This window comes from Cajanus cajan, chromosome 5 (assembly GCF_000230855.2).
Source record: "Cajanus cajan strain Asha chromosome 5, NIPB_CcT2T_4, whole genome shotgun sequence".
Taxonomy (NCBI): Eukaryota; Viridiplantae; Streptophyta; class Magnoliopsida; order Fabales; family Fabaceae; genus Cajanus; species Cajanus cajan.
Window position 1 is genome coordinate 29078522 of NC_138521.1, and position 13965 is coordinate 29092486.

General features: G+C 29.1%; 1 protein-coding gene across 1 annotated transcript; it reads left to right on the top strand.

Moving 5' to 3' along the window:
* The first annotated feature begins 412 nt into the window (after positions 1–412).
* Positions 413–13041, top strand: LOC109791685 (protein EARLY-RESPONSIVE TO DEHYDRATION 7, chloroplastic). Its single transcript, XM_020351008.3, has 4 exons — positions 413–1474; positions 8648–8814; positions 9970–10054; positions 12631–13041. Exons 1-4 carry the CDS (start codon positions 507–509, stop codon positions 12818–12820), a joined length of 1410 nt encoding a protein of 469 aa, XP_020206597.1. The 5' UTR covers positions 413–506; the 3' UTR covers positions 12821–13041.
* Positions 13042–13965: the final 924 nt, after the last annotated feature.

Sequence of the window (13965 nt, forward strand, 5' to 3'; positions counted from 1 at the left end):
TTATGATAGTAATAACTTTTCATTTGTTGTTCTATATTTTTTATTTTCTAAAAAAGAGTGCACCTAACATTGAGTTCTTATTACATTGACAAATTCAAATAGAAAATACACACACGCATATATATATATATATAATATTAATTTTTAATCAAATTATTATACATAAATTGTTTAAAAACATGCATAAAAACTGTAATCTGTGCAAAAAAAACATAAGTAACTTGCTAATTTACCATTAAAAAAAGTCCAATTCTAATTTTTTTCATTACAAATATTATCAATAACTACTTTAAAAAACTTTGACATCACATGCACAAATCCCAAAAACAACGCAAAACTAATTTTGTACCGATATCCATGCGAGAAATTTCTACGGTAGTTAATATGTCATTTCTCCTAAACACCACATGTCATTTCTTTGTTTGTCTGTTTTCTTTACGATGCTCATTGAAACTCCAAATCCACAGAACGGTGACAACCTCAAAAGTTAGAAACTCGATTCATCAATGGCATCTGAAAACCCTAATGAGAAAAACTCTTTATACCCAAAGGTAATAATTTCAAACCTAGAAACATCCTCTTTCAACCCATCCTCCTCTCTCTACCCCGCAGTTGACGAAGTTGGTGACCTTGTTGAGAACCTTTTCCAAAACGAAAACATTCCTTCTGCGCCACCGCTTGCCGCTGAAGAGGTCCTCATCAAGGTCCCTGGCGCCATCCTCCACCTCATCGATAAGGAATGTAGCATTGAGCTCGCTTGTGGTGACCTCACGATCAACTGCCTTCGCCAAGGGCCAAATGTCGTTGCTATCTATGCTTGTGTAGACAACAACATCCAATGGCCCTTGGCAAAAGACGAGGCTGCCGTCAAAGTTGATGACACACACTACTTTTTCTCCCTTCGTGTCCCTAAAGAGGAATCTGATTCAGATTCCTCCTCAGACGAAGAGGAAAAAGGAAAAGGAGAAAAACATGGTCGCAAGGAGAATCGAAAGAAGAAGAAAAAGAATAAGAAGAACAAGGATGATTCTGGTTTGGGTGTGTTGAGTTATGGCTTAACAATAGCATCAAAGGGTCAAGAGGATTTGGTGAAGGAGTTGGACAAGGTGTTGCAAGAATGTAGTGCTTTCTCGGTGCAAGAGCTTTCAGAAAAAGCGAAGAGGGAAGGGGAGGCTTTGGATGAGTCAGTGGCGAAAGAGACATCACCAGCAGATTTATGGTCAGAAGAGAAGAGGGAGATGATTGAGGAGAAGTGTACAGCATATTGGACTACGTTGGCACCTAATGTAGAGGATTATAGTGGAACTGCTGCAAAGCTTATTGCAACGGGTTCTGGGCAATTGGTTAAGGGGATATTGTGGTGTGGGGATGTGACAGTGGAGCGGTTAAGGTGGGGGAATGAGATCATGAAGCAAAGGTTGGCTTCAAGCTCACAAAGAGAGATTAGTCCTGAAACCATGAGGCGAATCCAGAGGTAAATATACTTTTAATTAATCTTTTTCTTTGAATCTCTATGGATACTAGCTAAAAGTGGTTATTGAGATATTTTCTATAAAAAAATACAAACTCTTTATTACTTACCTTAGGCCAAATTGAAATAAATTTTTCACCAAATATTCATTATAAGAGAAAAATAATAATAAAAAGGATAAATAAATTAAACTTTTCTCATAATTTAAAAGCTTACACTTCTTGTAGACTTACATATAAGCAAAAAATACTTAAATTTTTTAACTAAAATATAAAGAAATTTTAATCAAGTTAACATTATTTAATGTTCATAATCCAAAAATACTTTATAATAATAAAAGAAAGCAATATCTAACACAAAATTGATTTAGAATATTTTAGAAAATGTAATGTATATTTTATATGAAACAGTGAAAATGAAATGAATTTAATGAACCTTCTTAATTTATGTGAAATTAGTTGTTTTTTCTTATACATAGGTCTAGAGGGAATATGTCTTTATTTTTTTAGCTCCTTCCCAGACAAATTTCTCCAAACACTAAAATGAATAGTTTGATTTTTGGTTTTCTTTAAATTTTATACTCGTATAAGAAAATATGGAAAATATAATTCAAAATGAGCGTAATTATGAGTTAAGGTTTTTCTTTTGTGTATCTTGCTTAAGTATATTTTCTACTAATTCTATCTAAAGTAAGTGTTGTTGAAGTTGAAACATCATGATTATTATGAGTTTTTAATGTTAGAAAAACTAGATATTAACAACATTTTTGAACCAAATAAAAAGCATATTAAAACCAAAAGCAGAATTAACTGAATTAACATTACCTTCATTCATTGCAATTTGAAGAGCAATTTAAAGAGATGTAGTTCTTGGTTCTTCCAACCTCGCACTCTCACTATAGATGGTGTGTAAAAAAAAATTTGAGCGTGAAGCTTAAGAACCAACAGCTCATTGTTTGTAGGCATTCTACCATCAAGAATGCATTGAATAACCATTACCACCACATTGATGGTCATTCATAGTCTGACTTTATAAATCCAAAATGTTTAAACCAATCAATAAAATTAAACATGACCATTATATTTTAAAAATTGTTACATTCTCCCACTTGGTTCAAACTTTTAAAAAGTCAACTAAGAATTCCCTTAGGAAATGATTACATGAATCATACCAACAGTTATTCTTATAGTAAGCATTATCATCCATGTATAACACAACTAATTTCTCAACTTTTATACTTAATGTGATAACAAAACTTAATGAATAAATCCTATATTTATTCTTGGTCCAATGAAATACATTTTCTCAAGTAAATTAATGTGCACATGAATAAGAGAAAACATCAAAATATACAAGTATCATTATTCATCTATATGTATACAATCATAATATAGAATCAAGTCCCATTTTCTTTACATGATCTTTGAATTTTATTGGTGGCATACCCTTAGTTAAAGGATTGACGATCATTAACTTGGTGTTAATATGCTCAATGACCACTTTCTTTTATTTTACTTTCTAATAGCTAAGTACTTAATGTTGATATGTTTGATTCAACTTGCACTTTTGTTGTTCTTGTTCTTAGCCATGAGGACAACAACCAAATCATCGTAGAAAATTCTCAAGGGCCTAGAAATTTGAATCAACAATTCTAAGCTAAAAAATGAAACTATTAAGCCATACACCATATGAAGTAGCCTCAAAACAAGAGATAAACCCAACTTCCATTGTAGAAGTAGTAACCAAGGTTTGCTTAACACTTCTCCAAGAAATAGTTCCATTGACCATCATGAAAATTTACCTTGATGTGGGTTTGTGAAAATCAATTCATTTGAAATTTAAATAGCCAATCACATCTACATTGTCTATCTTCTTGTACATAAGCATGTAGTCTTTAGTTCCTTAAGGTACCTCATCACCTTCTTTACAACTCTCCAATGGTCAATACATGGATACCTTGATATCTTCCTAACATTCCAATAGCAAATGCAATGTTAGCCCTTGTGCATACCTAAGCATACATGAGGCTTCCAATAGTAGAAGCATAAGGAATGTTTTTCATTTGTTCTCAGTCAAAATCCTTCTTTGGGTTTTGGTTCAAATTGAACCTGTGACCTTTCATAATGGGAGCAACACTTGGTGAACAATTTTTCATTTAAAATCTCTCTAAAACTATTAATATAGGTTTATTGTGACAGACCTAAAATACCTTTTGATCTATCTCTATTGATCTTGATGCCAATAACATAAGATGCATTACTCATATCCTTCATGTCAAAAATTTTAGAGAGAAATTGTTTCACCTCATGAAGCAAACTCTTATCATTGGTTGTAAAAAAAATATCATCCACATATAAAATAAGAAAACATATTTTACTTCTACTAACCTTTTGGTATATATGTTGATCTATGGGATTTTCAACAAATCCAAATGAAGAAATTATTGCATGAAATTTAAGATACATTGAGGAGAGGTTTGTTTTAAACCATATATGGATTTCTTAAGCTTACAAATCAAATGCTCACTTTTATTAGAAGAAAAACCTCCAGGTTGTTTAATATAAACTTTTTCTTCTAAATCACCATGAGAAAGGTTATTTTCACATCCATTTGTTGCAACTCAAGGTTAAAATAAACAAGCAATGCCAACATAACACAGAGATAATCTTTCTTAGAAATAGAAGAAAAGGTCTTCGTATAAGCGATTCCTTTTTTTAGTGAACCCTTTAGCAACGAGTCTTGCTTTGTATCTTTCAATGTTGTCTAATGAATCGTTCTTTTTCTTAAAGACCCATTTATAGCCAATGTCCCTTACTCCATTAGGAAACTCCACAAGATCCCAAACTTTGTTGCTTTGCATGGAATCCATCTCTTCCTTCATGGCCTCATGCCATAAATTTGCCTCTCTACAACTCATGGCTTGTGTGAAATTTTTAAGATCATTTTAAGCTTCAATGTTATAGTTAGATTCCTGTAGATACACAATGTAATCATTAGGAATGATTGATTCCTTATCCTTGTAGATCTTTTCAATGTTGAATCAACAATTTTATCTGGATCATGTTGTTCAACTGGTTGTTCATCATTTTCTTGCATTTGATGATCAAGTTGATTTACTAGATTATCATCAACAATTTGCAGAATGCCTATGATTGGTTGTTTAACATCCATTTGAATTTCAAGAGTGTTATGAATGACAATCAAATTATCACTCGATGTGGAAGATTGAGATACTATATGATCATGTTCAAAAAATAAGTTCCTAGTTTGATCACTCTCACTACTAATCAAGTCATTTTCAAGAAATTTAGCATTTCTTGATTCCACAATCCTAGTAGTATGAGATGGAAAATAAAACTTATAACCTTTGGACCTTTCAACATAACCAACAAAATACCCACTAATGGTCCTAGGTCTAGTTTTTTTCTCTAGTGAATTATATATCCTCACCTCAGATAGACATCCCCAAGCATGCATATGTCTCAAAAATCTAAGAAGATTAGTGTTGCTAATCATACTCCTCACCATGTCTAGTAATGTTCAGTTCCTTCTTTTTGGAATACCATTATGGTCTATGGAACCAAGCATAGTGTATTGGATAATAATCCCATATTCTTGAAGAAATTTATCAAAAGGACTAGGTTCTTGTTCATTTTTAGTATATCTACCATAATATTCTTCACCTCAATCTCACATTCTTTATTATGATATAAGCTAAAAGATGTGTCCTTGGAACAAAAGGAATATCAAAATGGTATGAGTCTAGAAACAGAAACCAAGTTTTGAGAAAAACTTGGTACATAGAAATTTCTTTCTAATTTTAAAATAAGACTATTATTCAAAGTTAAAATTCAATAGTCTCCACGGTTGAGCTCATCTTGTTTCTTGATAAGATGTTTTGCCCATTTCCCACTAGTTTACTTAGTTTTGCATGACCCGTGAAGGGTTTATAACATGGATTGTAGATCTAGAACCAATCCACCAAGTGTTAATATTAACATGAGTCATATTAGATTCATGACAAACAAATGAGATTGAATTACCTTTCTTTTTAAGCCATATATGAAATTTAAGACTATGTTTCTTCATTTGTCTCTTCTTTTTATAGAAGAAACACCTTGCTTCTTTCTTAATATCAGCTTGAGGTGATATTCTACTATTGCCTTTTTGGTTGGTTTGAGATTTTTCAACCCTAACAACTTTGTTCTCTTCTCATGTAGTTGTAAAGGAATTCTCACCCAACTCCATTACCAACCTTTCTTTCTTCTGAACACACATGGCCATTAACTCATTAATTGATCATTAGTCCTTATGTGTTTTTTGTAGGAAATCTTGAAAGGTTCATATTCTTGTAGAAGGGTGTTCAAAATGTAGTGCAAGAGGAAAAAAAAACAAATATATCAACCTTGAGTTTCTTAAGTTGAGTTGAAATATCACATATTTGCATTATATGCTCACACACACATTTCATTTTGATGAACCTATGGGAAGAAAACTTCATGATTAGAGTGTTTTGCTAATGCCTTATCAGAAGTGACAAATTCATCATCAATGGCTTTAAGTAAGTCTTGAACATATTCATGTTGATTGACATAACCACATATTCCACCTAAGATTTTAGTCTTAATAAAAATTACACTAAGTTAATTGGATCGCCCTCACCGCCCATATAGCATAATATTAGCTTGATCACTCTCTAGTGATTGATAACGGTTCTTTTTTTTCCTAATAAGATAATCTATGTCCATCCACCCCAATCGAAGAAGAATTCTCTCTTTCCATATCTTATAATTTTCCCATTTAAGTTCAAGAACTTCATATTGAATATCTGAAAAATTAACATTTTGACATACTATATGAAATATCAAAATTTATGTCAAATTTTAAGACATACTAGTATAAGTTATATTTTTTCCCCAATGCACGCGCGCGCACACACACACACACACATATATATATATATATATATATATATATATATATATATATATATATATATATATATGTGTGTGTGTGTGTGTATGTATGCAAATTGTCAGATAATCATAAAATTATTTTATACATTGATTTGAATTAATGAAATGAAGTATCAAATGGTTTTCAAATTTTTTTAAAAAATTACATATTTGATCTATGCATTAAGAACTTTAAATTCAATAATTAGATTACTAAAATTTGATGTAAAACGTGAGTTATTGACATGAATAAGTTTAGGTAGATTTACTCTAGAATAAACGGATTCCTCATATATATATATATATATATATATATATATAAATGGTTAAAATCATATAATCGTTGTGCGTAAATTATAAAATTATTACCTTTTTCTCTTAATTGATTATACAAATAACAAAAATTCTTATGGATAAAATTCATTATATTTAAGTATAACTAATCACAATATTGTGTCTAATTATCTTAAATAATTTAATATATAATTTTATTAATTATAAATGTTGTGATTAATCCATAATTAATAAAATTATAAAGACTACTAAACAATAAAATTTTATTTCATGAGAATCAATCAAATTATCAATATCTAAACATAACTGTAATAAAAGAATAACTTATCATAAAATGATGCACTTGATTTCATTGCACATAAAATAAATATTCAATTATTATTGAATAATATATATATATATATATATATATATATATATATATATCATTTTACTCATCTCAAGTCCAATAACTACTATAAATTGAACATGCCATTGATTATCATATATTGAGTTAATAAATATATGAAATACGCACATAAAATGCAACCAGCCACTACAACACATGAATATTATGTGATAACATTAGAACATTGTTTTATTTACAACATCATATATACATGTCCATTACTTTTCTCATGGAACGACACAAACAATATGTGTTTTAATTATATTTAATCATAAGTTGATCTTAATTACTCGGTTGCAACTAGATAGAAACCAATAGTTTTCAGCCATACATCAAAAACAAAAAATCGTAGAAATACTAGAAAAAATAAATAATTGTTTTTCAATTTTAATTAATTAAAATCTTGATATATATATATATAATATTGATTTATAAAAAAAAAACCGCACATCATAAGCAAGACAGAGAGAATAAGTTTCTGATACCAAATGTTAGAAAAATTAGATATTAACATTTCTTGAAACAAATAAAGCTCATATTAAAATCAAAAGTGAAATCAACTAAATCAATTAGCTCAAATGCATTCCATTAATTTTTTTCTTGTATTTATTTGTTAATATCAATGTTTTTAAAATTGAACTAGTCATCAAACTGATCAAGTTACTAACTCAAAATTCAATAATTTATCCATAGTTGAATCGATATTAATAAAATAATAATAATATTTAAATAATACATAATATTATGTAAACATAATATCATAAATTTATAATACTAAAATTAAGATAAAATATTATATTATATTTATATTTTTTAAAGTGCATTTAAAAGTGTAAATATGATATTTAAATTTGAGTTTTAATACAATATAACAATATATATGAACAATTTTATATTTAAAGTAGAAAAATCTCAAATTAATATAATATAAAATATAAACTATCATGATATAAAAATATAAATTAATATAAATGATTAAATTATATATTTGTAAGAAAAGTATTAAAAATTAAATAAAATAATTTATTCTAATTTATAAGTTTATTAAATTTATTTATTTATCATAAAATAATTTTAAATAATTATAGAAAATAAAAAAAATTGAAAAGGATCGGTTCAATCCGATTTTCTAGACTGATTTTTTATTGATTCTTTTACACCTTAATTTTTTGGTTCTTCTGGATCGATAAACTAACTAGATCTCAATTTTATGGATTGAATCAGTTAGTTTGGTCCAATTTTTATAACACAGATTAATAATATGAATGGACTAACACTAAAGTCTTGAGGGCTATAACGAAAAAGATAAAATTAGATAATTTTTTATATTAAAATTAAATTTTTTCTCCTTTTGTATTTCACCTTTCATTTTACCATAAATGATTAGTGATTTTAGGATCTTTCAGCATCTTGTTATAGTTTGCAACTTTTAGGTAGCTATGATTATTTGTACTTTATTTAATTATTTATTTATTTTGCTACTTTGTTTAACATGAATATTTAAGTAACTAATAGTCTTTTGTCTTGATGTTTATATAGGGTTAAAAGAGTGACCAGAATGACAGAGAGTGTGGCAAATGGGGTCCTCACTGGGGTTGTGAAGGTCTCTGGATTTTTTACTAGTTCAGTGGTAAATTCAAAAGCAGGAAAGAAATTTATCAGCATGCTACCTGGTGAAGTTGTGTTGGCATCACTGGATGGATTCTGTATGTTAATCGTATTAATCCTTGGCTTTTTGAGGTCTTATGATTTACATCCATCACTACAACATTGTTCGAATTCTAAGCATACTAGCCAAATAACCCCTAGCAAATTAAGGAAAAAATAGAAAATCATCTGTTTTTTTTTTTTACAAAGCAAAGAAAATAAGAAAAAGAAAAAGAAAAAGATGTTTTTATCAATTAATAACTAAGGAAAATTTGACATGTGTGTAGCATTGAAGCTTCTCTAAATGGACATAATCACTAGCCTAGAGGCTTGTTGAAAAAGAAAATATCATGATAAATACATTTCTAGTTGCTAATAACTATTTGAATATGTTATATTAGACAACTTCAATTATATTTCTTATGATTTTAAAAACACAAGCAATTTATGACACACTAAACAAAATATAAAATTTTGTTTGAATAGATTGAAATGGTTCACAAAAAATAAGATAATGAAATAAAATTTTATTTACAAGATACACAGTGGTAGTTGTACAAGGTGCTAAACGAAACCTGTCACTCAAAACTAATTGTGACACATTCTTTCATTAACTTGAAATTGTTATCTTGGCCAAATTTAATGCAAAGTTGGTGCATAGAAATTCACATTGCAATTCATGATTTTGTCAAATACTATAAATTATTACTTTCCCAAGTGTTGACTATTATATTGATAGATTTTTGAGTTTAAAAATAAATTGACTAATAAGGATTATGGAAACCCAACCAATTAACGTGTTTATATTTCTTTTATTGTTTGGACAAAGTTCATTTTATAAAAATAGGGTCTATGAACTTTCATTAGGGACATATAAACTTCATCAACTATTTTTTGAGTTTGGGAACATTGAAATTTGTCTACGAAAATGAATTGTTAAATAAAGTCACTAAGATTATACGCCTTCATATGTGATTGTTATTTGTTGTTATTCTTAACCACTAAGAGTCATTTTTCCTTTCTATTCTAAAAATTGGTCTTTAAATGTTATTATTCATTTGCTTAACAAATTTTCACATGTTTTGGTTTTAAAACTAAAAGCAACAATTATCCTAATAGTGGATACTATAGAGTTTACCAAGTGAGTTTTTGTACTAGTTATTTTATATTATTATTTAACTATCTTATTTTTAAATTTTTTTTTTTGTAAATAGGCAAAGTGTGTGATGCTGTTGAAGTAGCAGGAAAAAGTGTTATGTCAACATCATCCACGGTTACAACCGACATTGTCAATCACAGGTAAAGTCAATAGATGCAATATGGTATAATACTTGTAGAATAAAGTATGAAATTAGGTATTGAATTTGATGATACTATGATTTGTGGTCATTTATGGCATTCAAAACCTTTTCATGTAGTATAGAAATGGAAATTTTCATTTCTTTCCATATCTATCACACACATGAAATTAAAACATATCTAAAATGATGAGATTCATTTCATTTCATTTTTGAAAAATATTAAATAAAATACTTTTTTCTCATTATTTTTTTTTTTATCATTGAGTATGTTCTCTCTCTTTTTCTCATGCCATTATCTTATATAATACGGAGTAATAAGTAAAAAATAATGTGTTTACCCCATCCCTTGTTCATTTTTTTTTTTACTTTTCTTGTTCAAGTTTTATTTAGTATTCTCTTAGGATTATTATGGTGGTTCTATAAAATAAAAATAAAAAATAAAAATAAAAAATAAAAAAACTAAACCAAGATAGAAGACCATATATAAACTTTCCTGATTGAATTTGTAAGCCATGCCAATACCTCCAAACAAAATATACATGATGTGCATGGATTGTTAAATAAAACATAAGAACGTAACACACTATTAGGAAATGCTTATACTTTATCCTTGCTAAATAGATGTCTAGACTTCACAAATGACCAAGCATAAATTTAAAATTTACTATGCTAAGCAACTGCATAGACTTAACCCATAACACATATTAACTCATGGGCAAAAATAGCTCAAAGCACGAAAACTCAAGGCATGTCATTTTTTATCATGTATAACTTTAACTCTCTATTATCACTTGTATTTTACTCATTAAGCTCTCTTAAAATCATCTATACCTTGTTTATTAATCCATACTAAAATGTCACTTCATTCCTAACATTAAATACTCATAAAAGAAAAGTAATACTCTATTGACACACTAAGAATGACATCAACACAAATGTGCAACATTATGTGCAACTAGAGCTTAAGCGTGCTCCACTCAGCATGATCACAACATGGCCATGTCAACTTTCAACACGACCATGCTCTCAAGAGTAAGGTCGTGCTCAAGTCTAACTCAAACAACATGACCATGATCACTCACCATAGGCATGTTTACCATGCAACCATGACTTATCTAGCACGTCCTGAGCACAACCATGGTTAACCCAACATAATCGTATTAAAAAAGTGTTGGGATACAAACAAGTCCCACATCGATAAAATAAGACAAAAAATAACAACTTAATTATATAGCACAAACATACTTCAATAACAAAGAAGCCTTTTGGGTAATAACCAAAAGCAAAACCGTGAAGGCTTAGGCTCAAAGCAAATAATATCTCATCATTGTGAAATATGCTTGTGTTTTAACTTTATAAAAATAACTCTCATAAAATATCCCCTCAGGTTAGGTCCCTTATTTGAGGAGAAGATTGTTGGGATACAAACAAATCCTACATCGATAAAATAAGACAAGAAATAACAACTTATATAGCACAAACATACTAACTTATATAGCACAAACATACTTCAATGATAGAGAGGCCTTTTGGGCAATAACCAAAAGCAAAATCGTGAAGGCTTAGGCTCAAAGCAGACAATATCTCATCATTGTAGAATATGCTTGTGTAATAACCTTATAATAATAACTCTCATAAAATATCTTATCAGACAAATACCATAAAATAACTCATAAAAAGCACGATTGTGCTATCATTACATAGTCCCAAAACTGTTCGATACTCAATCTAATATGCACAAATTCCTCTCCCCATTCTCTCAATTGCTACTCAACTCATATATTACTCATTCTCTGCTTCCATAATACGAAACATCACAAGAATGACACACAAACTCATTCATAGGGCATCAATTGCAAAAGTACCAAAATAACATACATGCCCCCTAAAAATCATAGTAATGGCAGAAAAATCAATTCATTTAGCAATAAAATCATAAATTAAATTAATAAAAAACAAAAACACGCAACACATATTACCGAAACTCCCTTTCCAACCATACAACAAAATTCCTAGAGAGAATATATGTGAGATAATCCTACTCCTCATCTTATCTCATATGATGATTCACAGGCTTTCCAGGTGTGGTTCAAGGATGCGGACACTATTCCTCTTGCACTCCATGCAAAGCATTCTCCTATGCAGTCCTCGATTGTCAGAAAAGTGAAAACAGGAAAACTGAAGCATGTTACTCCCAACCCTTCACTTCTACTCTGATGGCTTACTAATGGTTTGGGCTTTAGTGTCAAACCAAAACTTAATCCATCAGCGTGCCCTTACAACCCAACTCAGCCAGTTTCATTTTATTTTTCATATAAATAACCTTAATATATTTTACAAGATTAATTAATTAAATTGATTGAATTAAATAAAATAAAATAAAACATAATTAAACAATTTTATATTTTTATTTATCAAAAACAGAATGTTACATACAGATAGTGAAATCCATATTCCTTAATTTAATGTTTTCCATTTCCTGTGATCTCTGCTTTGAGAATTTAAGCATATACAACATAAGGATAATGCCAATGTTCTTTTCTAACTATTGTGCAATGTGTATGTATTCCATAGATATGGAGAAGAAGCTGCTAAGGCAACAAGTGAAGGAATGGATGCTGCTGGTCATGCTGTGGGGGCTGCATGGGCTGCATTTAAAATTCGACAAGCTTTAAATCCTAAGAGTGCTATAAAACCTACCACACTGGCCAAATCTGCAGCTAAAGCTGCTGCTGCTGAACTTAAGGGTAAAATGGCCAAGTGATTTATGGTGAGAGTTCTTCAATTAAGGTTTTGACCATCCTAACATCAATAGTCACTGCTATTCATTACTATAGTTTCTTAATTTCTGGACAAATGGGAACATTGTAAATATTAGAGGTGGAAACATTGATATATGATTTGAAAATGGTAACTGTATTTATTGTTCTAGTGGCAAGAACTCCACTCACTTTAGTGAATAGTGTTGAAAGTTAATGAATTCTATATTCCATTCTCATTTTCATATATAATGTGAGAACCGTTAGCATTAGAATTTTCCCAAGTGGTATATAAATACTGGATAATTTTTAATAACATTTTTTACAGTTTAGGAGATGAGAGATGGACAAAGATGAGAGAAAAGTGTATGGGATATAATCTTTGATTTAATACGGGGAGATAAAGAGAAAACAGGGTTGTAAGGGGATACTTTATTTTTTTTTATCCACACCACAAAATTATTTTATAGTGACATAATATTTGTCATTAAAAATTATTTTTTACTTATATTATAAATATAATATATGTAATTCCAAGCGTGTAATTCAGTAGTAGGGGTTGATCTACGCTTAAGTAAGTTCAGGGGTTCGAATCCTGCCTTGTGTATGCAGCCGTACTAAATCTTGGGGTCAGCTATCCCACCCTTTGAGATGTCTCCCACGTAGCGAGGAGATTAGTCACTTCTATCGGAAACCAAAAAAAGTAAATATAATATATGTTAGTATATTATTAAAAAAATTATAAATATAAATTATAATAACATACAAAATATATTATTTAATTTTATTTAAAATTAATATTAAAATTATGTGAATATATTTAAATATATTTATATCTACTTAGTATATTAATAATAATATTTTTTGTATGTTATTAGATGTGATTTTTTGTGTTTATTTTTTTGAAAATTTTCAAATCACTCTTCCCAATTATTTATTTATTTATTTTATATTTCTTGTAAATTTCTAATTAATTATCTCTTTTTTTTTAATGATACCGGTTACACGTAAATACGGTTAACTTTCAATTTGCAGGAAAGAGAAACTTTATTTTTGTCAAACGTGAAAATATTTGTTGACTGGGGTGTTTGGATTTCCTACTCAACATGATTATCTATGATAAAATTTTGGCTGAAGCTACCCTAGGTTG

Bases quoted from the DNA above. Each gene is read 5' to 3' on its own strand.
- LOC109791685 (XM_020351008.3), top strand. From the start codon at position 507: ATGGCATCTGAAAACCCTAATGAGAAAAACTCTTTATACCCAAAGGTA. The intron at 1,475-8,647 runs GTAAATATACTT...ATGTTTATATAG, and splicing joins ACCATGAGGCGAATCCAGAG to GGTTAAAAGAGTGACCAGAA. The intron at 8,815-9,969 runs GTATGTTAATCG...TTTTGTAAATAG, and splicing joins GGCATCACTGGATGGATTCT to GCAAAGTGTGTGATGCTGTT.